Source organism: Grammomys surdaster, unplaced genomic scaffold (assembly GCF_004785775.1).
Source record: "Grammomys surdaster isolate TR1022 unplaced genomic scaffold, NIH_TR_1.0 126131, whole genome shotgun sequence".
Taxonomy (NCBI): Eukaryota; Metazoa; Chordata; class Mammalia; order Rodentia; family Muridae; genus Grammomys; species Grammomys surdaster.
The window spans coordinates 3,490,733-3,516,402 of NW_021620939.1; the positions used below are offsets into that span (position 1 = coordinate 3,490,733).

The 25,670-nt window shown below is 41.0% G+C and overlaps 1 protein-coding gene across 1 annotated transcript in view; it reads right to left on the bottom strand.

Moving 5' to 3' along the window:
• Nek11 (NIMA related kinase 11) overlaps nucleotides 1-25,670 on the bottom strand; it is a 202,127-nt gene that overhangs the window by 60,465 nt on the left and 115,992 nt on the right. The window contains exon 10 of the mRNA XM_028756839.1: nucleotides 23,787-23,947. Within this exon, the coding sequence (XP_028612672.1) occupies nucleotides 23,787-23,947 (161 nt within the window). The remainder of the gene's footprint in view (nucleotides 1-23,786; nucleotides 23,948-25,670) is intronic.

The window sequence follows — 25,670 nt, forward strand, 5'->3', positions numbered from 1 at the left end:
AGAATATGTTACTCTAAAATCCCCGTTTTCAATATAGCACTATTCTTTAGATGGTTCATTACCTGTGCTTATTTTTCAGACATCTGAAAGACACTATAATAACATATGCGTGTATCCATAGAGACGTAAATTTTTGCTTGAGTTTTTCTGCTGTGCTTTTAAATTTTTTAACAACAAAACCAATTGGTACTGTAAAATCATGTCACATGTATTTATCCACACCCTCCTACTATTGGGTGCCTAAGTTGTTATCATTTACTTATTGTGTTGTACGTAGTAATGTGAAGTTCATCATTCCAAATCTTCACTTCGTGTTTATTACTTATTTGGGTTAGTCACATAGGAATACCAGGTAATGTGAATGAATGGTTGCCACACATCTCACTTTACTTTGGCCCTCTGTCTACACATTCACATGCCCCAGTGGTGTGCTTCCTCACAGTGAACTGCAATGTGGCCATCCTTTACTCATCCCGTGTTCTACTACATCCTACTTCCTCTTAAGATACAAGAGGACCTCAGTCCATTGTCTCCACACTCGGCCTACACTCTACCTACCCATGGTCCTGTCTGGTTTGTTTGCTTGCTTGTTTGTTTGTTTAATATGCCAAGACTCCTCCCATGTGAACATTCCATCGTTGGCTGGGGATGCTCTTCTCTCAAGGTTGTGATTATCTTTCTAATCCTTCAGATCTTGACTTCATGTCACCTGCTCAGAGGTCCTCTGATCACTCATGCTCATTAGACTTGTTTCTGAGGTCATGCTTCATCATGACGCATGGTCTGTTTCTTTCAATGTTGTTCCCCATAGATGAAGGCCACGCTTTGTTATACTGAGTAGTGTGTGACTATGCTTATTCTATACATATTAGCTCAGAGCTGTGCACATGGAGGTAATTGATAAATTTTTAAGAAGCCAACAAAAAGAAAGCACACACAATCTCAAGGAACATCTACCTTACCAGATGTAATTTGTTAAATATATAGTTTTGTTAACCTGTGAAAACTCAGCGTTCTCTGGATTCCTTCAGAAGCTTTGATTGGCAGAGCACAGTCACCTGATTATGCATCCTTCTCTGCTCTGCCTGATGACAGGTATTTTATCATGAGAGTATTTTCCAAGATTACCCCCAGAAACACATACGGTGTAACATGGTTACCCCAAGAGGACCCTCCTTTAATAGAACTGTTGTCATAAACCATCTGGGAAGTCTTTAGAGATATTTCTTCCTTCAAAAGCTGACCCTCATATATTGAGGTTTACATATGAGCTTTAAGCTCCCATGGCAACAATGGATTATAATGATCATGAACCATGAAACTATTGGGAGGCAGGTCAAACCTTATGTTTTATATTGTAGGAGCAAATATCATTTCTTACTTCAAGAAACCTGTGCTCTTTGGCCTTAATTTTCCTCTTCAGGATCTACTCTAGGGATGACTCACTGTTCTCAAGTCGAATAGCATCTGAGGTTATTCCCTTAGATCCCGTGACCCTTCAGAACCTGGACCCTTTGCTGCATCAGCCATAGGTTTTGCTGTGGCCTCAGATAAAAATAATTGATCATCAACTCAATCTGAAAAACCCTCTCAACCACTACTTCCTGTTCAACAATGTGAGCTAGAATTTGCCAAGATCTCAAAAGAGAATCTATGTAAGGGATTTTCTTTAAAGGATGAGTGAGGATGTCCTGTAGATACTGCATACTATATCCAGGAGCTGCATAGTGCTCACAGGCATATTGGAAGCACCAAGACTTCTTCTAGAAACTTAACTCTTTCCTGAATCTCTCTAGGAACCTCAACTACCATGTGGAAGTCCTGGAACACTGAGAAACTCTTGCATGGACAAATATATTAACAGCTTAGCTTATATCCATAGGATTCCTAATTACTCCTCAATTGAAATGAGTTAGCCTAAGAATTCTACAAGCTGTCAGGCTGCATTATGCAGAAAGGGGGAGGATCTTAGGAGATGATGCTAAGTCCCAAGATCCTTAAGATGACTCTGCAATATTAGAGACTAACTTGTGCAGTTTGAGTATAAGACAGAAAAAAACAAATTTAAAGGTAAAATTATTCTTTGTTACTCAAGGGAAGGCTGCCTTTGCTCTACTTAGTCTCTCGGCTAATTGTACAAGGTCCACCCGTAACTAGAGAGGGCAACAGGGTTCTTCAGACTGCTCAATTAGAGGGCAACAGGGTTCTTCAGACTGCTCAATTAAACAGTAATCTCATCCAAAATACCTCTACAGAAATACCCACACTAGTATTTGACCAACTATCTGGACACTTTGAGGTTCAGCCAAGTAGACACATAAAATTGACATTCAAATATTTCTTTTATTCTTTATTAAATATAATTTAGGTGTGTTTAACAATTCTTTATGCTCACAAGGAATATAATATGGATCCTAACAAATGTTTTTTTAATGATCAAGACTTAGGCATTTCATTTTCTCTGTGTCTGTAAGAACAAGCTTCCTTTGCTGAGCTTTACATTTAGAAGTGTGTGTGTGTGTGTACGCATGCGTGCATGTGTGTGTTTGGCTGGGGAGATGGCTAACTGGGTAAAGAATTTGCCACACAATTATAAGAAGCTGTGTTAAGGGATGGTTTTGTGCACTGTGTATTTAGATGCTGTGTACTGTGCCCTGAGGTCTGGTTGCAGTCTAGACTTTAGCACTGTCAAGTATCCTCCGTCTTGATGTTGTGTATATAAAAAAAAGGTTTTCTATCTGGTTGGTTAATAAAGTGTTAGTCAGCCAATATCTGGGCAGGAGAGGATATGGCAGGACTTCTGATCCCAGTGAGGGGGTCTCTAATGAGGATGAGAAAGTGAGAGATTTGCTATAAGGTATTCACCATGAGCAGGTTACCAGGGGAGTCACCATGAAGGCACAAATTAAGGAAGAGGTCAGGGCAAGACCAAGATGGCAGGTAACAGGACATGTGGTTGGAAAGTAGGCCAGGCCAGCATAGTCAAGTTAGAATAGCTCAGAATCAGCCCCGGGATAGTGCTGAAGCTTATGATAAATATACCAGGTTTCCATGTCATTTATTTGGGAGATAAAGGGGGAACAGAAAAGCTCCCTGAATTATTTTACATTTGGTGTCCATCATACCAGGCATGTAATTCAAACCTAGACAGAAAACCAAACTTAGATAGAACCAGGCATAGAGTCTGAAAAGCCCTGGGTGGAAGGCTGGCTCTCTAGTGGCAGACAGGCTGCTCTATGAGCAGAACAGCTGAAGTCTGGCTAGTCACAGGAGCCAAGAAAACAGCCACAGCCTGAGAACGTGAGGATGGGTGCCAGCAGAGGTCAAAAGCAGAGGCTTCTCTCAGGCACTACCTGGTTCAGGAGAAGGGGCAAAGGAGGGGGTGGATATGGGGAAGGTGTAGTGGGTTCCTGCATGAGGTGCAACTACACACTCAAACCAACCCTCCCACAGAGGAGGCTGTGCTTCTTTTTGAATAGACACTGAGATGTAACAATAATCTCACCAAAATCTTGACCTCCAAACCTGATTTCATACTCCCAGAATCCACAGAAGGCTGGACACAGGAGAGTGTGTCTGCAATCCAGGTACTTCAACAGTAAGGTAGGAGGCAGAGACATGAAAGTCCCTGGAAATTTGCAGGCCAGCTAGCCTTCTATGCATAGAAGCAAACAACAAAAAGAGAGATCTTGTCTCAAAAGAGTTGGGAGGTAAGGAGCAACACCCAAGGTTAACTCTGACCTCCATATTGGAACTCTGCCAAGTATACCTGTACTCATGTGCACAAACATACAAGCACACACACATATTAATATATACATAAACTAGACGCACACATATTATATATGTATATGTGTATGTGTATATGTATATACACCACACACACACACATATATATATATATATATACATATATATATATATATATATATATGTATATGAATGAGTTTTGTATATAGTAGGGGGCTTATAACTATACATTGGTGTACATTGGCATCTTGTATATTAATTTAGTAAATACATAATTTAAACATATTTTAACTGATAGCAAAGCCCCCTTCCCATATTCCTGTAGTTATTAAGAAATATTTTGCTTGTAGACGGTGATGTTAGAGGCACGTGGCAAATTAAAAGGTGACAAAGTTCAGTAAAACGGACTACATTTCACTTGAAGCCCTCTGGATCAGTCAGTGTGCCACTGTGACCCCTGTGCACACAGGACATGAGAGGTTCAGTTGGGACACTAGCTTTGAATCACTGCTTTGCTAATTCTTTGAAACCTCTCTTTGGGGGATTTAAAGCATGTGTATTGCTAAGCACTTAATTTTCTTCATCGGCTTATTATTGACACAATTAAAGAACTCAGATTCTGGAAAGCACAGACTTCTCTTCAGGAGGGCAGTCTTGCTGATGCAGAGCCGTTTCTAAATCAGGAAGATTCTCTCTCTCCCCCTCTCTCTCTCTCTCTCTCTCTCTCTCTCTCTCTCTCTCTCAGCATCACTGTTGGAATACAGCCCTGTGGCAGACATGATAGGCCAGCTCCAAGTATATTCACATGCAGATGCCAAAGAGCACATGTGGAAATTAAAATGTAGCCGCCAAACCAAACGCAGTTGTGTCCAGAGACACACAGCATCACACAGTTCATCTTTTGCACTGCTCATTTTTGCTTGTTGGTTTGTTTGAAGCAGGGTCTCACTGTGCAGCCCAGGCTGGCCACACTTCACCAGGAAGACCTGACAAATGCTAAGGTTGCAGGGATAAGCCCACTGCTTAGAGGCAAGCCCACAGATGACTCTTCGTGCATCTTTGTGTATTGTTTTAGTCAAATTTAGCATTGAACATGAACAAGATGCTGCTTTGGAATGATGGTTTAATAACCATGGAATCATACTGCCATATCAACCCAGAAGACATAACTTTTAGTCTTGGCCATATTAGATACTTTCAGCTACATGTGACCAGCAATACACATTCTAAGCTTGAGCAAACGTTTTTACCACATCACCATCCAAGCCTTCCCACAGTTTGTTCTTCCTCAAGAAATCATGTCCTATCACTTTCCAGCTAGAACTGGATATCATCCTTAAACCAACTCCTGGGAGGTAGAACATAAGATCTAGGCTGTATAGAACAAATTTGTTTTCTTCCAAACCATAAGGAAAAGGTACCACTGGAACAAAGCTTGGATTCAGATAAATACTATCAAGATTAGAGAGAGCACAGTCTTTGAAGCCAGCCTGCTTGAGGTGAAATCCCACGTTGTATTTTGAGCAAACTATTTAATGTATTCATGCCTTCATTCCCCTATCTGTAAAGTGGTAGTGAAAAGACCCGGATATAGTAGCATTTATAAAGCCTATAGGCCCATTGCTGGTATATATGGACTGTAATGGGTTTGTTTAAAATGTTCTCAAAAATGTCTGCTGAGTATATAATCACCATTGCAACATCCAGAAGAGAACCCAGTCCAGTATTCTGCTCAAACTTGTGGGATAGATAAGGGCAACTGAAGAAATGTCATTCCAAGGCAGTCTGCTTCCCAAAAGACTGTTGTTCACCTACGAGACTCCAATCATGTGAGCTACAACCAAACCTCAGTGAAAAGGGAGAGGTGATGAAGAAGGGGCCTTGGCACAGCTGGGATAGACAACCCAACAGGATACCACTTGTAGGAGAACCCAGGACCAAAAGGTTTGTCTGTTTATGCCTAATGTAGCCAATGTGTAGATGAAGATGCAGAGGAAGGAATAAAGGAAGGTGGTGTGTGAGCCTAGAATGTTCTGCCTCCCCACTTCCATCTTCCTCAAAGATCTTCCTCCTCTTGCTGAGTGAATGAAAGGAAAACTCACCTAGAGGCTGGCCCAAGTGCATGTGCTTAAGAAGAATGTTGAGCAAGTTTGAAACTTAAGAGTCAGAAATGACAAATTGAGAGAAGAGGATTTACTTTAGAAATTAGGTAGATACATACAATTAATCTACTTTTGTTGAATTTGAATACAGGAAGAGATCCAGACATTGCTTTCTGAAAAATGATAACGATATACAGCATTGTATCTTGTTCCAACTAAAAGGAGGATACTTGGGTGAACGAATGAGCGGAACCCAGCTGCCATAAGAATTTAGCTTAGGATTCGGGTTGTGTGGGCAGACACCAGTCCCTTAGAGGTTGTGTATCTATCTTTAGATGCTCTCAAAAGCCTCCTGGGGGGGTGTTACTGTGATCACGGATCCTTTACCTAGAGGCAATGAAAACTCAACCATCTGTCTACACCCAGCATGGCTAGTGGGCTATGTCAATTCCCAAAGGCATATCCATGCAGAGGAGTCTTGTAGCTTGTAGCTACACACACACACACACACACACACACACACACACACAGAGAGAGAGAGAGAGAGACAGAGAGAGAGAGAGACAGAGAGAGAGAGAGACAGAGAGAGAGAGAGAGAGAGACAGAGAGAGAGAGAGAGAGAGAGAGAGAGAGAGAGAGAGGGAGAGAGAGGGAGAGAGAGGGAGAGAGAGGGAGAGAGAGGGAGAGAGAGGCTTCACAGTTATACAAATGTCTTATGTCTTACATATTCCACTGGCTGAAAGCTGCCCAGGGTGAGTGGAAAGGGATTGGTGGATGCTTTGCTGTATGACACCAGGCATGGCACCATACTCTTCATTTGATGAACAGCTCTAAGTAAGCTCCTACCTGTACATCTACACATGAAGAAGACATACCCTCCAGCATGGCTCTATCTTGGGGAGAGCCCTGGCATGTTGACATATTCAGTGGTCATTGGTGTCAATGGGTATGAGGGAGGTGAGGAGCTGCTTTCTTTTGCCTGTTGCCTGTCCTCTCTGAGTCATCCCACCCAGAGTAACCAACACACAGGACTTTTTATAAGCCAAGGGGATTCTGCACCATCCTTTTCCAGAGAAACTACATCTGCCTACTTCTGAAACATCCTGACTGGCCATCTGCAGCCAGGAAGCAGCAGAGGACAGACATGGCTGATGTTTATGAACTCTGTAGCTAGTTCCCTGTCTAGATGCCCTCTTAAAGGGCCTGTGCATAGACTTGGAATGAGATACAAGGGCAGAGTATGTATGTGCCCATGCGCATGTGTGTATGTGTGTGTGTGTGTGCATGCTGTATGTGTGTGCATGCCAGTGCATGTGTGGGTGTGTATGTGTGTATATGTCAGTGTGTGTACATGTGCACATATGCATGTGTACAGTTGGAAGCTCTTGTGAACTTCTCTAGCTGAAGTGCTGGCAGCTTTGGTTGAAAGGGTGGAGACACTAAGATATGATCACAGGCTGTGTAATGAAAGAAAAGCCAGTAGATTTTGCTGATGGGCTGGATGTGAACATGAGCGAAAGGAGGGGAGTGAAGTTTAACTCAGAAGCCATAAATGGGGCAAGGAGTTCGCCTTCGGACATTTCAGGATGTCTATGAGAGGGTATATGAAGTTGACCTCTATTTTTGGGTATACGACTAAGTACAGGAGTCCAGGCTTCTAGGAAGACAGAAATGATGAATGGTAGATAAACCAAGGCACCACCCATCATAGACAGTATTCAAACACAAGACTGAAATGCACACAAGGCAGGGCCATTTCTGTTGGTTCTCTACCATATATCAAGTGGCACAAGCACATGATATGTACACAGATGTTCAGTTAACAATCCACTAATTTTCTTTTCTGTCAGTTGTATTGTTAAGCAATTATCTACCTTTCTGCAAGCCGCATCTACAATAGCCCTACGTCACAGAAACCTAAATGATATGGTGGCCCCTCTTTCTGTCCACTCAGATGTGCCTTTTGCATCTTGGTTCTCCCTAGCAGCCAGGCCCTTTCTCATGTACGTTCTTAACTCACAGGAAGGCAGAGGATGCTGCTACCCAGAGCCAGAGGCTAGAGCTAACGGTACCTTCTGTGGGGCTGCCATGAAATTAGGAGGCTGAGATCTCCGCTCCCAGCTCACAGTGGAGGCTGCCTTCCGCCCTAATGTATATGTAGTGACAGGTACACCGAGCCACACCATCGAAACTCAAACAGTAAACCAGCCATCCCAGCTCCAACACTAAATGCCTCCTCTGAATTCAGGACTTCTGACATATGGCTGTCACTGTGTTTACTCTGCATTATTAAAGCACTCCACCTGCAGGTATCTCCTATCAATGCCCTGGTTCCTGGCAAACTGGGGCTTATTGGAGCTTCAGAGTTTTAGTGACACTCTATGCCACAGAGGCATGGAGTTCCCAGGAGCTGCTGACACCTGACTCTCTGCCACGCCCCTTTCCTGGAGGAGCAGCATGCAGATGGAGACACTCTAGTCAATCCCTCTCTTGGCCCTTTAACAGCTTAGTCTCTTTACACAACACATGCCCAATAGTCTAGGAAGGAAGGCCAGCAATATAAGGGAGGTTATTGGAGCAAAAAGAGAAACTTTCCAAATCCCCAAAGGAAGTCCTTGTGCTGCACACTTACTCATGGCAGATGGACAGTCTCCAAGCCAGTTCTACCTGAATCATCACCTAAACCCCACAGAAAAATTAGCGACTTGGCCCCATGTTTGAAGTGTGATTTAAAGTCATTACATCACTATCCATTTTCGTCCATTTTTTGGTGCTGTCTTTAGATCCTAAGCATCTCTTTTTCGTCTCACTTACTGACTTCTGTTGCAAGCCTTCAATGCCCAGTTCCAGGAGCAGCCTCTCACAGTGAGGTCTGGGGATCCCAGGGTGGTCAGTGCTGAGCTACACTTCATGCTGGATGGGGAACAGGGGATGAGAAAGGAGAAGAAGCAAGGTGGCGAGGCTAGGACAGCACAGGAGGGCAAAGTGGGGCATCCCTCCACTGAACAACACTCACTGAGGCTGTAGAGGGTAGTTAGTCCACATGAAAGACACATCCCTCTGGAAATACACATTGCGCTTTGGAGGGTATGGCTGCTTAATAGCCTAAGACACAGTGGCGGGGCTACTGGGAAAGAAATAGTTTAACCACCTGCAATAGCAGGACAGGCCACTTCTTAGAAATGATGATGAATTCTAAGGTCAATTCAGGACAAAAAGTGTTTCCCCCTGAGTGTATGGTTGACCAAGTTGGGTCATTATTGGCATGACTTTAAGATAGAAGATAAAGCAGTATCACTATTGATGTTCAAAATGTCTAACACCTTCCATTTTAAAAGCACACTACAAGATAATTGCAAATCCCTCAGCAGGAGAGAGTTGGGCTTCAATTTCCTTACATGACTCTGCATTTATCCCATAACTGGCATTAGATTTGGCTTGTATACAGCTCTGTAATTCTACATAATGAGCGGGTCTTGTCTGTCCTTGAACTATTCTCTTCTGTTTCCTGCCATTCTTCCATCCTGCGTGACAGACCAGGGATGGCCACTGCTTTGTAGAGCATAGCCTATGGAAACAGTGCCTACGTGCAGTAGGGCATCTTAGCTGTCACCCTTCAATCCTGTTTCCTCATATGAAAAGCTGAAACATCACAACAGTCTCATTTTTCAAGGACCTGGGTTTTAAATGCAGCGCGCACGGAAAAATTACCATCCTTCACTGCTTTCTGCTCAGCACCATGAAAAGTGATTGACTTGTACTTGGAGACTATACCATGGGAAAAAATCATATCTCTGAATGCTCTAGTCTTTGGCAGAAATTCAGCCAGTGAGAGATTTACAATCAGAAAGACTCTCAGGAACTAGAAGGGAACAGAGAAATCTGGGTTTAGAGTCACAGCCCATTTTTATTCCAGGTGTGCTAACCCTTTCATTGAAATCTGAGGGAAATTTGCCCCCTTCCTCTCTCCCACCATCATGTTCTCTCTCACTTTTGTCTGCTCCCTTACTAAAATCCAGCCGGCTGAATCTTAGTCTGATGTAGTTCTCACATGAGAGGCTTAAAACAAGAATGAAATAATTCACCTGTGGTGAGCACAGTGAGCTCACACCCCAGTTATCAGGATTCATCACAGTTATCAGGATTCATCAGTTATCAGGATTCATCACAGGGGTCAAAAGACATGGAACTCTGAGCTTCCAGCCAATGAGGGTTCAGATGGGGCACTACAGCCTGGCTATTCCTGCCCATCACAGGACTCTTACAACCATGGGTGCCCTACTAGCCTTTCCCAAAACTGTACAATCAATTCATGCTTCCCTCCCTCTCTCTCTCCCTCTTTTCTTGCCTTTTCCATCTCTTCTTTCCTCAGAGATGCCCCACAATCTGAGGCCCTCCTAACCTTCTCCGCAGGCATCTCGAGAAGAGAGGATATGAGGGTCCCAGGGAGAGCCTTTTAAAGGAACCCTTAAGTGAAGTCCTTCATTACACAGACCCTTTCCTGAGAGAGTTGTGGGCCAAGTCATTGTCTTCCATCTAGTGTATTTTTGCCAGTGTCCTTGGCCATTTATTAGTCTTGGAGAGGGGGTGATGGTCCTGGCAATAAGGGGCAGGCAGGATTAGTAACTCCTTGCATTAGCTTGCAGCCCTTGGGCATGTCTGCCAGAGTACATGGCCTACTCCCCAGGGACAGGTCCTACAGCTGCCACAGAGAACCTGTTTTGATGACAGCTGTACATCCCACTCTCCTGAGATGTAAGGATGTTCCAATTTGGTGACCACAGACTTCACAGAGGAGCCATCAGCAGTATAATGGCTTGTGATAGAGGCATTATTGATGCTTTGCTTAGCACAGTAGAGAAACAACAGTAATTAGGTGTTTCATAAAGCCGCTTTGGAGGCAATGCTGCTAAAAGAACAGCAGGGTTAGCTCAAAGAACCCAGCAATAAATCACAAAGAAGCCTGTGGCTGATTTTCTTTCAGAAAGCACTTTTTACATCAAAATATAAAAGAACAATCAACTTGGATCTGGTTATGCACACAGAGTCCATGGGTATGTTGCTACTTTACCATGCTCAGGGTTCAGGGGCTATCTTAGGTAGGGTTTCATTGTAGTGAAGAGACATCATGACCAAGGCAACTCATAAAACAAAGCATTTAACTGGGGCTGACTTACAGTCTCAGAGGTTCAGTCCATTATCATCATGGCTGGAGGCATGACAGTGTATAGATAGACATAGTGTTAGAAAAGGAGCTGAGCATTCTACATATTGATCTTCAGGCAACATGAGGAAACTGTGTGCCATACTGGGAGTATCTTGAGCATATATGACTTCAAAGCCCACCTCCACTGACATACTTCCTTCAACAAGGCCATACTTCCAAATAATGCCCCTCTTAATGGGCCAAACACTCAAACACATGAGTCCATGAGGGCTATACCTATTCAAAGGACCACATTCCACTCCCTGTCACCCACAGGCTTGTAGCCATAATAAAATACAAAACACATTTAGTCCAACTTCAAATTTTGCCGTAGTCTATCACAGTCTCAACAATGTTTAAAAGTCTAGAGGCCATGTCTCTTCTGAGATTCATATAATTCCCATTCTAAAATATAGGGAAGGGAGTATAGAGAGGAGATACTGGACCAAAGTAAGACTGAAAACCAGCTGTGCAAACTCCAAACTCTACATCTCCTGTCTGATGTCAAAAATCTCTTTACATCTTCCACACATTTCAGCTTTGTTGACTTTGACACACTTCTTTCTTTTGGGTTAGTTCCATTCCCTGCTAGTAGCTTGCCTTTGTAGGCATCCCACAGCTTTGGCATCTCTAACCTCTTGGAGTCTCCAAAGCAATCCAGGTTTCACCTTCAGAGCCTCACACAATGACGTTTCTAGGCCTCCATGCAGGGAGATCCCTATCATACAACTGACCTCAGCAAGTTTTCTTAGTCGCAGAGGGAGATTCTATAACCCCTTTCTTTTATTCTTGACCCTATAGCCAGAATCACATGGCTGAAGCTATCAAGTTCTTCTGGTTGCTGGGCTGTAACATGGCCCCTTTGTTCAATTATGTCTTCACCAGCTTTCTGTTTTTGATGGTTTCTTTTGTTGTCTAAGTTTGGCTGTCCTAGAACTTGCTCTGTAGACTAGGCTGGTCTTAAACTCAGAGATTCTCCTACCTCTGCCTCTGGAGTGTTGGGATTAAAGGGATATACCACTATGCCTGGAGATAAACTTTTCTTTAATTCCTTTTCACACATTGGAATATTAGCTGTGTGGGGTCTTGCCTAGAAGTCACTCATCCCTTTATTTCATTTGATATCTGGCTTTTCTTTAATCTGTTTATCTTTTTTTCTTCTTCTTTTCATTGGATATTTTATTTATTTACAATACAGATGTCATCCCGTTTTCCCATTTCCCCTCCCTAGAATCCCCTATCCTATACCCCTTCTTCCTTTATGCTTTTATACCATTTTGATTACATGCAAGTGTTAAAGTCAGTTCTAGGTTCAGGGCTTAGCAATACAATAGATGCAAATAGTCAAGAAATAAGCAATACAATAAACACAAATAGTCAAAGAAAAAGCAAGACATTAAACCCAATTATGTGAACACTCCTGTGATCACTGTTTCTAAAGGCTTATCAGGATGACCAAAGTATCTGAACCTACTTCCCTGTCCTAGCTCAAGGTCATTTTCATGTCTGAAGCTTACTTCTTTGTTCTAGCCTAATATTTAAATTCCTGCCTGAGATTACTTCTTTGTTGTAGCCTAAGATTTAGATTCCTACCTGAAATTACTTCTTTGTTCTAGCCTAGTGTCAGATTCCTGCTTGAAGCCTACTTCCTTGTCCTTGGTCAATGTCATATTCCTGCTAAGCGGCCCATTTCCTTGTCCTTGGCCCATATCAGATTCTTGCCAAGTAGCCCCAAAAGCTCTCCACACTTTTTTATTTCATTAACAAGACTGAGCCTGTCTTAGGTCATTCTGATAAGAATGCCTTCCTTACCTGTCATGGAATATGCATTATCAAAAGCAATGCACTTCTGTCTTAGGTTGGTAAGGTTCTGTGCAAAATCTTACCCATCCTTGGCTTGCCAGCCTGTTAAATTAATAATTCTGTCTCTGGGTCCATTTTCAGATTCAAGCCATGTACTTTGGCTGCCAGTCTGTTGATGTAGTTAGAGACAAGCTTTAACACAATGGGAAGAAATAAAAGTATTCCCAGGACAAGAAGGGCAAGCTATATATGCCATTCCTGAGGTTTGACCAAAATGGAAATAGTGACCTCAGGCCATGGATAATTTTATCAGCATTATATGCAGCATCAAAGCTCAAAATAGCAGCATTCTTTAAATTCATAATCTCACTATGCAATATTAACACACCCAGAGAGGTGTTAGGATTATGCCAAATATTCTACAGGTGTCTTTAAACTTTTTTCTAATTATAATGACAATCATTGTGAATTTCAAAAGTAACACTACTCCAGTGATATTTGTCATGACACTTGAGATGGCTCCTAATTCTTGAACCCTGAACCTTCTTCAGATAATTTGAATAGGTTAAAGAGCATCATCTGTTGTTTAAGATACCTATTTGAATCCTTTTGTATACTCAATACATTAATAACATTTTTTGCTAGATGGTCAACAAAAATAGTTGTCTTAACTCCTTGTGTCAATGCTATTGCAGAAGCAGTGGTGCTAGCAATTAATGAAATTAAAAGTGTTATACCATCAATAATCAAGCCCACTACCCTCTTGCTTCTGCTTAAAGCCTAACTCACTTTTTCTAGCACTTTCAAGCTTTTTTTTCAGAGAATCAAGGTTTTCGAATACTCAGGGCAGTAAGACAAAAGCAGGCTGATAGACCCCCATAACAGACATGCTAGGTTTCAATACACTAATACAACTGGAAATTATACAGTCAATGCAACTTACAATAAATATTGTAGAAGAGACAAAACCAATTTTAGCTTTATAATTAAAAGAGCCTTAAAACAAGCACTAACTCCTTGTTTGAAATCCAGATCCTGTCTCAACTTTATCTCTTGCTATCATAACATCATAGTGAGCTATAGCTAACTTCCAAATATGTCTCCAACAATGTCCAGATCCAGTCTTCCAAAAGTAGACTGTTATTTCCAATACTGGATTGATTTCTAGACCAGTACATGGTTGAGTCCTAATAGCTGGTCACCTTTAAGAAGAACACAAGAAACATTATAATTTCTCTTTTTGATTTTCTATCCCACAAGGTCTAAAACTTGAGGCAAGGTAGCTTGGCCCATCTGGGATATAGTCAAGCAAAAGTGGGTCAGGAACATATGTCCAATACAGCTCCCCAGTCATCCTTGTCAGGGCACTCAGCAAGCTCACAAGTCAGCATCATTCTTTGTCTCAGTAACAGTATGTCTCACCAATCTTTTTAAAGTTCCATGGGCCTCTTCCACAATATCTTGTCCTTGAGGATTATACAAAATCCTTGTAATAAATTGTTGACAAAAAGTCTCAACTGCTCCACTACAATTGCCAGACCGATTATCTGTGTTTTTTTATTGGATATTTTATTTATTTACTTTTCAATGTTATCCCCTCTCCCATTCCCCTCCAAACCTCTTATCCCATCCCCCCTACCCCTACTTCTATGAGGGTATGTCCCCATCATCCACCCATTCTTGCCTCCCTGGTCTCGAATTCCTCAACACTAGGGAATCCAAACTTTCAGGGACCAAGGTCCCCCTCTTCCACTGATGCCTGACAAGGCCATCCTCAACTACCTATACAAGTGGAGCCATGAGTCCCTCCCTTTGTGTTCCCAGGCTGGAGATTTAGACCCTAGGAGCTCTGGTTGAGTATTTTGATACTCCTTCTAAGAACAACCAAAGCACCCGCACTTTGGTCTTTCTTCTTCTTCTTGAGTTTCATGTGGTCTATGCGTTGTATCTTAGGTATCTTAGCTTCTGTTGTATCTTAGCTTTTGGGCTAATATCCACTTATCAGTGAGTGCATACCATGTGTGTCCTTTTGTGATTGGGTTACCTCACTCAGAATGATATTTTCCAGCTCCATCCATTTGCCTAAGAATTTCACAAATTCATTGTATTTAATAGCTGAGTAGTACTCCATTGTGCAAATGTACCACATTTTAAAAGTATCCATTCTTCTGTTGAAGGGCATCTGGGTGTTTTCCAACTTCTGGCTACTATAAATAAGGCTGCTATGAACAAAGTGGAGCATGTGTCCCTGTTGTATGTTGAAACATCTTTTGGGTATATGCCCAGAAGTGGTATAGCTGGGTCCTCAAGTAATACTACGTCCAATTTTCTAAGGATGTGCCAGACTGCTTTCCATAGTGGTTATACCAGCTTACAATCCCACCAACAAAGGAGGAATGTTCCTCTTTCTCCACATCCTCACCACCAACTGCTATCACCTGAGTTTTTGATCTTAGCCATTCTGACTGATGTGAGGTGGAATCTCAGGGTTGTTTTGATTTGCATTTCCCTGATGACTAAGGATGTTGAACATTTCTTTAGGTGCTTCTCAGCCATTCGAGTTTCCTCATTTGAGAATACTTTGGTTAGCTCTGTACCCCATTTTTAAATAGGATTATTTGATTGTCTAGAGTCTAATTTCTTCAGTTCTTTTTATACCTTGGATATTAGCCTTCCATCAGATGTAGGATTGGTAAAGATCTTTTCCCAATCTGTTGGTTGCTGCTTTGTCTTATTGAAGGTGTCCTTTGCTTTACAAAAGCTCTGCAGTTTTATGAGGTCCCATTTGTCAATTCTTGCTCTTAGAGCATAAGCCATTGGTGTTCTGTTCAGGAACTTTTCCCCTGTGCCCATGTGTTTGAGGCTATTCCCCATTTTCTCTTCTATTAGTTTCAGTGTAGCTGGTTTTATGTGGAGGTCCTTTATCCACTTGGACTTGAGCTTTGTACAAGGAAATAAGTATGGACCAATTTGCATTCCTCTACATGCTGACCTCCAGTTGAACCAGCACCATTTGTTGAAAATGCTGTCTTTTTTTCCATTGGATGGTTTTAGGTCCTTTGTCAAAGATCAAGTGACCATAGGTATGAGGGTTCATTTCTAGGTCTTCTATTCTGTTCCATTGATCCTCCTGCCTGTCGCTGTACCAATATCATGCATTTTTTTTAATCACTATTGCTTTGTAGTACAGCTTGAAGTCAGGGATGGTGATTCCCCTAGAAGCTCTTTTATTGTTGAGAATAGTTTTCGCTATTTTGGGTTTTTTGTTATTCCAAATGAATTTGAGAATTACCCTTGCTATCTTTGTGAAGAATTGAGTGGGAATTTTGATGGGGATTGCATTAAATCTGTAGATTGCTCTCAGCAAGATAGCCATTTTTACTATATTAATCCTTCCAATTCATGAGCATGGGAGATCTTTCCATCTTCTGAGATCTGCTTTGATTTCTTTCTTCGGGGACTTGAAGTTCTTGTCATACAGATCTTTTACCTGCTTGGTTAGATTCATGCCAAGGTATTTTATATTATTTGTGACTATTGTGAAGGATGTCCTTTCCCTAATTTCTTTCTCAGCCTGTTTATCTTCTGAGTAGAGGAAGGCTACTGATTTGTTTGAGTTAATTTTATATCCAGCCACTTTGCTAAAGTTGTTTATCAGGTTTAGGAGTTCTCTGGTGGAAGTTTTGGGGTCACTTAAGTATACAATTATATCATCTGCAAATAGTGAGATTTTGACTTCTTCCTTTCCAATTTGTATCCCTTTGACCTCCTTTTGTTGTCTAATTGCTCTGGCTAGAACTTCCAGTACTATATTGAATAGGTAGGGAGAGAGTGGGCATCCTTGACTAGACCCTGATTTTAGTGAGATTGCTTCAAGTTTCTCTCCATTTAGTTTGATGTTGGCTACTGGTTTGCTGTATATTACTTTTACTATGTTTAGGTATGGGCCTTGGATTCCTGATCTTTCCAAGACTTTTATCATGAAGGGGTGTTGAATTTTGTCAAATGCCTTCCTCAGCATCTAGTGAGATGATTATGTGGTTTTTTTTCTTTGAGTTTGTTTATACAGTGGATTACATTGATGGATTTCTGTATATTGAACCAACCGTGCATTCCTGGGATAAAGCCTACTTGATCATGATGGATAATTGTTTTGATGTGTTGTTGGATTCAATTTGTGAGAATTTTATTGAGTATTTTTGCATCGATATTCATAAGGGAGATTAGTCTGAAGTTCTCTTTTTTTGTTGGGTCTTTGTGTGGTTTAGGTATGAGCATAATTGTGGCTTCCTAGAATGAATTGGGTAGTGTTCCTTCTGTTTCTATTTTGTGGAAGAGATTATAGAGAATTGGTATTAAGTCTTCTTTGAAGGTCTGATAGAATCTGCACTAAAACTGTCTGATCCCAGACTTTTTTTGTGTGGGGAGACTTTTAATGATTGCTTCTATTTCTTTTGGGGTTATGTGACTCTTTAGATAGTTTATCTGGACCTGATTTAACTTTGGTAACTGGTATTTGTCTAGAAAATTGTCCATTTCATCCAGATCTTCCAATTTTGTTGAGTATAGGCTTTTGTAGTAGGATCTGATGATTTTTTTTTTAAATTTCCTTGGTTTCTGTTGTTATGTTACCCCTTTTCAGTTCTGATTTTACTAATTTGGATACTGTCTCTCTGTCCTCTGATTAGTCTAGCTAAGGGTTTATCTATCTTGTTGATTTTTCTCAAGGAATCAACTTCTGGTTTTATTGATTCTTTGTATAGTTCTTTTTGTTTCTACTTGGTTGATTTCAGCCCTGAGTTTGATTATTTCCTGCCATCTACTCCTCTTTGATGTGTTTGCTCTTTTGTTCTAGAGCTTTCAGGTGTGTTGTCAAGTATGCTCTCTCCAGTTTCTTTTTGTAAGCACTCAGAGCTATGAGTCTTCCTCTTAGCACTGCTTTCATTGTGTCCCATAAGTTTTGGTATGATGTGTCTTCATTTTCATTAAATTCTAAAAAGTCTTTAATTTCTTTCTTTATTTCTTCCCTGACCACATTATCATTGAGTAGAGTGTTGTTCAGTTTCCACGTGAATATGGGCTTCCATTGTTTTTGTTGTTATTGAAGACCAACCTTAGTCCATGGTGATCTGATAGGATGTATGGGATTATTTCAAACTTTTTGCATCTGTTGAGGCCTGTTTTGTGACCAATTATATGGCCTATTTTGGAGAAGGTACCATGAGATCCTGAGAAAAAGGTATATTCTTTTGTTTTAGGATGAAATATTCTATAGATATCTGTTAAGTTCATTTGGTTCATAACTTCTGTTAGTTTCATTGTATCTCTGTTTAGTTTCTGTTTCCATAATCTGTCTATTGCTGAGAGTAGGGTGTTGAAGTCTCCCACTATTATTGTGTGAGGTACAATATGTGCTTTGAGCCTTAGTAAGGCTTTGTTTTCTTTTATCAAAGTGGGTGCTCTTGCATTTGGTGCATTAATGTTCAGAATTGAGAGTTCATGTTGGTTGATTTTTCCTTTGACAAGTATGAAATGTCCTTCCTTATCCTATTTGATAGCTTTAAGTTGAAAGTTGATTTTATTCGATATTAGAATGGCTACTCCAGCTTGTTTCTTAGGACCATTTGCTTGAAAAATGGTTTTTCAGCCTTTTACTCTGAGGTAGTGTCTGTCTTTGTCACTGAGGTGGGTTTCCTGTATGCAGCAAAATGCTGGGTCCTGTTTATGTATCCAGTCTGTTAGCCTATGTCTTTTTATTGGGGAATTGAGCCCATTGATGTTAAGAGATATTAAGGAGGGGAGATTGTTGCTTCCTGTTATTTTTGTTATTAGTGGCGACATTGTTTGTGTAGCTATCTTCTTTTGGATTTATTGGAAGAGGATTACTTTCTTGCTCTTTCTAGGGTATAATTTCCCTCTTTGTATTGGAGCTTTCCTGCTATTAGCCTTTGTAGTGCTGGGTTTCTGGAAAGATATTGTGTAAATTTGGATTTGTCATGGAATATCTTGGTTTCTCCATCTATGGTAGTTGAGAGTTTTACTGAGTATAGTAGCCTGGGCTGGCATTTGTGTTCTCTTAGGGTCTGTATGACATCTGTCCAGGATCTTCTGGCTTTTATAGTATCTGGTGAAAAGTCTGGTGTTATTCTGATAGGTCTGCCTTTATATGTTACTTGGCCTTTTTCCCTTACTGCATTTAATATTCTTTCTTTGTTTTGTGCATTTGGTGTTTTGATTATTATGTGACAGAAGGTATTTCTTTTCTAGTCTACTCTATTTGGTGTTCAGTAGGCTTCTTGTATGTTTATGGGCATCTCGTTCTTTAAGTTAGGGAAGTTTTCTTCTATAATTTTGTTGAAGATATTTATTGGCCCTTTAAGTTGGGAATCTTCACTCTCTTCTATACCTATTATCCTTATGTTTGGTCTTCTCATTGTGTCCTGAATTTCCTGGATGTTTTGTGTTAAGAACTTTTTGCATTTTGCATTTTCTTTGACAGCTGTGTCAATATTTTCTATGGTATCTTCTGTACCTAAGATTCTCTATTCTATCTCTTGTATTCTGTTAGTGATGCTTTTGTCTATGACTCCTGATTTTTTCCCTAGGTTTTCTACCTCCAGGGTAGTCTCCCTTTGTCATTTCTTTAATGGTTCTACTTCCATTTTTTATGTCCTAGATGGTTTTGTTCAATTCCTTCACCTGTTTGGTTGTGTTTTCCTGTAATTCTTTAAGGAATTTTTGTGTTTCCTCTTTAAGGGCTTCTACCTGTTTACCTGTGTCCTCCTCAATTTCTTTGAGAGTGTTATTTATGTCCTTCTTAAAGTCCTCTATCACCATCATTAGAAGTGATTTTAAATCTGAATCTTGCTTTCTTGGTGATATGGTGAATTCAGGACTTTCTAGTGTGGGAGAACTAGTACCCTGGGTTGCTAATGTTTTTGTTCTCGTGCTTGCCTTTCGCCATCTGGGTCTCCTTAGTGCTACCTGTGCTGTCTCTGACTGACGTCTCTTTCCTATTATCTAGATTTTGTCAGAACTGTTTGGGGTAGGTGTTGCTGCTGGGGTTAGATCTGAGGCCCAAGATCTGCTCAGTGCTTGGGCGCAGACTGGAAGGAACTAGTGCCCTGGGCCAGGAGTGAATTCCTGGGTCCTAGTCGGTCCCAGTTACTCCCTGTTTGGGGCGGGTGTTGCTGTCTCCTTACCTAAGATACTGCTGGATTTAGAGCTCCTGGGAGCCCTGCCTCCTCTGGGTTTTGTGAGATTGGGAGCAGAGCTGAAGCCTAGGATCTGCTCAGTGCTAGGGTGCAGACCGGAAGGAATGTTTATCTTTTTGAACACAAGATTTAGCTCCATTCTTCCTGGTGCCCCTTTTCACTATAGATCTTTACAAGCATTCCCATTAATAACAACAGGACATAGCCCACACTAGGCTGTTTTTGAAACTTCCTTTGCAATTGTAATTAATCTAAAACTCTTCAATTTAGCTTCAGGTAGATTTTTTGGACAAAAAGCAGCCACATTCTTCACAAAAATATCACAAGAAAGATCTCTAGGCAGCACAATAAAATTCTTCTCCTTTGAGACCTTTAAACCCGATCCCCACCATTCAAATCACCCTCAGCACCACGGCCTCCATGCTCCTTGGAGCGTGGCCCATTAAGCAGTGCTGAAAGCATTCTACTGGTTCCTTAACTCAAAGTCCCTTATACTAAATCCTTTAAACAAAAACACGGTCAGGCCTATCACAGAACTACCTCAGGCCCAAGCACCAACTTCTGTCTTAGTTAGGGTTTATTCCTGTGAAGAGACATCATGACCAAGGGAATTCTTATAAAGGAAAACATTTAACTGGGGCTAGTTTAAAGTTTCAGAGGTTTAGTCCATTGTCATCATGGCAGGCATGGTCCTGGAGAAGAAGCCAAGTGTTCTCTACATCTTGATCTGCAGGCAGCAGCAGGAGACTATGTTCCACACTGAGCATAGCTTGAGTATAGGAGACCTCAAAGCTCAACTCCACAGTGACATACTTTCTTCAACAAGTCCACATTTCCTCCAACAAGGCTATGCCTCCTAATAGTGCCACTCCCTATGGCTAAGTATTCAAGCACATGAATCTATGGGGGCCATACCTATTCAAGCCATTACAAGGGAAAAGCCAGCAAGCAACAAGCAACTCCAGAGATGGCTGCAAGCTTCACACACTTCACAAAGTGAAGAGTGACTGGGATACCAGCACTAAGCTCTGAAGTACAATTTGTGTACTGCTGATACAAGATTTCTGCAGAATGGGAGGGTGCCCATCACAGATATACTCACCATCCCTGAAGGAAGAGAAATTGTAGCAAAATAATACTAGATTAAAATGCAGCTGTGATTATCTATTCCTATCACAGATTGCAATAGTATAACCCCCACTTCCATCTCTATCATACCATGCTGTTATGTTTTCCAGAGTAGGAATTGGCTGTGATCACTCTGACTCTGGGTCACAGCTCTGATATCTCCATATCTGTGTCACTGTAGGTGAGCTACTTTTCTCTTAAAGACCCAGTTTCATTGCCTGAATAAGACAACATGAGTCTCAGGGACAGAACATCTTGCCACAACAGACTTAAAATTAATCACAATTGGTCATATAACATGTGGCATATACACAACCCAGAGAGCGAAATCACTTATATTTATTATCTGCATTGAGAAAGAATTTTTAAAAATATTGCAACCATGACATTTTACTTTATTATTGAAGACTTTGGGCAGTACGTTAGAATAAACAAGGTAACGAGGTAATTTCTATACTAATGGCTAAGTTGTATTTAAGTATGAAGTTATGATCTGAAGTGCTTTAAACTGATGACTTCATTTACTCTTCTGTGACTAGGAACTATTTTTCTCTCATTTCATGGGGTAGGACATTGGAGGACAGTCAAGTTCAGTAATTTGGACAAGGTAACAACAACTCATATAAGTGGCAAGGCCTAGACTCATTTATAGGCAATCTGACTTCCTGAGATGCATTAGAGTAACAACTGGCCAGAGACAAGAGTTCTGGGGCTGCCAAAGCTCTATTTTTTTTTGACTCAGGTGGTATCTGCAACAGATTTTATTCATATGTGCTTCTGAATTGGCTGTTTTGTTTAAAGCTATTTAAAATTATATTATTAGTCAATCAAAGTTTGCCACTTGATGATCTGAGCAAAGACCAGGTATATATATATTTTATGTCATGTTTCCAACCACAGGCATGGGGTGAGATTACTGCAGTATTGTGGCAATGTTTGTTTCAATTGTTTGTAATGGTGGCCCAGAAACAAACAGAAATTCTTATTTTTGACTTGTAGGACTATGTGGCTTTTTCTCAGGGTCCCTTGAGGAGAAAGAGGAATGGGCATAAGGAATACTTACATTGTGGCATTTGGGACCCCACTTCTCTCTTGTCCTGCATTTTTGCTAATTATTCTTGGCTCCTCTCCACCTGTATAAGTTATTTACATTCTCCTATGCTTTCTCTTTCTCTCAGCCTTTTCCTTTGCTTGATGCTAATGTTTTAAAAGTACTTAAATATATTTTTTGTATGTGTGAGGTTTTACCTGCATGTATATATGTGCATTGCATGTATGTCTAGTGCTAGCAGAAGCCAGAAGGGGGCATCAGATTCATTAGAATTGGTATACAACTGGTGTTACAGATACAGATGTGGGCTGCAATGCTAGTGCTGGGAAGCACACGCAGGTCCTCTGAAAGGACAGCAAGCACTCTTAACCACTAAGCTATTCCTCCAGTCCTAGCTTGGATCTACTCTTATACATTCCGGGAAGCACTTCCCTCCCTCTTCTGGTCTATAGAACTTGGGAGACATTTTTCATGAGTTTGTTTAATATTATGCTGGATTGCTTAGTGTTTATTAAGAATGGTTCAGTGCCTGGCCTTGGGAGTACATACCTGGAGTCCCAGCACTTAGGAGGTCAATCAGAAAGTTGAAAGTTGAAAGCCTGGGCTACAAAATGAAAACTCTTTCAATAAAAAGAGCTGAAATGCTTGTATACAACTTTATTTCCATTCTAAAAATCAAAAGAAAAGGTGCAAGCCAGGGCCACTGCTTAGCTTACTAGACCTACACCAGCTCAGTCTTTCTAATTAACACGTTCTACTACCAGGGCATCTGTGCAGAGAGATCCAGTACTGCATGCTATGAGAGCGTCTCAGAGGCTGCACGAAGCTAGAAAGAACATTTCCCAATTTCTATTTTTATTTTATTTTATTTATTTATTTATTTATTTATTTATTTTTGGTTTTTCAAGACAGGGTTTCTCTGTGTAGCCCTGGCTGTCCTGGAACTCACTCTGTAGACCAGGCTGGCCTCGAACTCAGAAATCCTCCTGCCTCTGCCTCCCAAGTGCTGGGATTAAAGGCGTGTGCCACCACTGCCCAGCCATTTCCTAATTTCAGAATTTCCAAATTTTTAACTCTAGAATGGAATAATCTTTATACATCTGTGCTTGTATTAAAATTTTAAAACAGACTAAAAATCTGATTACAGGCAGGAAAGTGGTTTTAAAAAATCTACTGTGCCTATGAGAGAGACACCTGCAGCACTTACAGGGTATACAGAAAGTCTCCTCAGTGGGCAGGCACTGCAGTGTGCACGACAGTCTGCCCTCCTGAACTGACTAGCCTAGCCCTTCCCCTCTTAACAGGATTCTGATCAGAGTCTTATAATTCTATGGGGACCTTCCTGCCCCTGCACCTTGAAAGAAAAGATTCTGTATATGGAGCCATTAAAAAGACCCTAGTGGTCCTGAGCAACTTGACCCCAACTCCAGGTTCAAGTTTTCCTCTGCTCTTTCTTAGCCTGAGTCCAGAGTCCATTCAGCACCATGGATAGCTACATTGCTTCTGCTTTGCCAGAGCAGGAGAGGTTATACCTGTTGGTTTGTTCGGTACACAGATGGGGATTCCTCCTCTCTCATTTCTCCCCCTGCTTCTGAGAATACCATTTCTTCCTCCTGCTCCTCACTGTCTTCAGAACAGGAATCAAATACATCAGCATAATACTGTTCAGCAACAAGTGGGTCTTCTGGGATCTCTGAAATAGAAAATAAGCAACACACAATCATGGAAGTTATAACAGGGTGAGCTTGCATATATTCAGAGATTGGCACTGGAAAAGCTTCCTCAGAGTACAGTGCTGACTCCTAGCTTCCTGAAATTGTCTTCTGGATATAGTCATAACTCAGCAAAATTAAACCAGTAGGAAGAGGGACACTAGCCTTTGAAGTTTGGGAGAACAAAGCCATGAGACGAGCGTAAATGATCTCCTCTGGAGCTTTCACATGAGTCCTTATTAAAAACAAAGGGAGTCAGGGGAAAAATAAAGATGAGAAACCAGAGCAGAGTCCTGTTATGCAACTCACAACATTTTGTATCTGAGATAGTGGGAAGGAGATTGTGTTAATATTCTTCTGGAAGTTTCTTTAAAAAAAAAAGTCAGTGGTGAGATAATACAACATGGATAGGATATATAACAATGATGTTTGGCCAAACTGGGGAAGACATCACAATTCTTTTCTAACAGGCTATGGATTTAGGCTTTTTAAGTGGAGTTCACTCTGGAAGGCTATATTCACACCCACACAGAGCATTTATTTTAAAGCGAAAAGAAAAGGGAAGATTATCTGTGTAAGCTGGAAGCTGGTACCAATTACCCAAGTTACTTGGCATAGTATCTCTACTGACTAAAACAGAGGTGGCACACATAACAATATCAACAAAGAAAGGCCAAGGGTGGGCTATGGGGGGCACAGAATTGGACACTCTAATTTACTAATGGGGACTGGCAATAGAAAAATACCTTTGGCTGGGAGAGGAAGAAGTTACATAATGGTATTATACTGCAGCCAGGTTAGGCTTTGCAGCATTCTGACTTATAAACAGAATTATTGTTCTTACTTGCAACACAGGATGCTATTTTTTTAACCCATTGCTACTTTGTTCTCTCTGGTGGGAAAATGTGTCATATAATATCAGAAAATTACAGTTTGGCTCGACCCCTGCCTGCTTGCATATAAAATTCTGGGCAAGATGCTTACATTTACAGACCCTCTGTTTTCCTCAGTAAAACTAATATAAGGGTACTCTAGTCATGTGACTTGCAGACCCCATAAGCTGCTTATGAAAACATCTATCTGTATACAAGGAAATGTCACAGAACTTCCACTCAGTTTGCATATCTGTAAAAAAAAAGGCTTTCTATTAACTGACTCAGAATCCTTTGAACTAGAACATGGGCTGTAGATTTAGGTAGCAAAAGAAAACAAAGTTTTAAGGGCACACAGCTCTCACATGTGGGGTGAGAGGACATCTTGTAGGAGTCTGCTGTCTCCTTCTACCATGTGTATCTTGAGGATCAAATTCAGTTTGTCAGGCTCACCCACTGAGCCATCATGCCAGCTTCCAGAAAGAAAACTTTACAATATTCTTGCTACCTATACTTTTGTTGCAAAACACAAGAGGCTCTATACTGGATCAAAATTAGCTCAGTGACAAAAATTACATATACTCCTAACAGCTTTTGACAGTGCTTAGGGTGGGACTTACATGCTCTGTCATTTAATCCCAGCCTGTTTTCTTCCATACATATATAACTATAGATCTCTATCATCTCTATAATATCTATCTATCTATCTATCTATCTATCTATCTATCTACTTACCTATTTATGTTTGAAAGTGACATCTGACTGAGCAGACAAAGTGATGAATCAGAGAAAGATGTAACAGAATGAACCAGATAGCATATACCCAACTCTC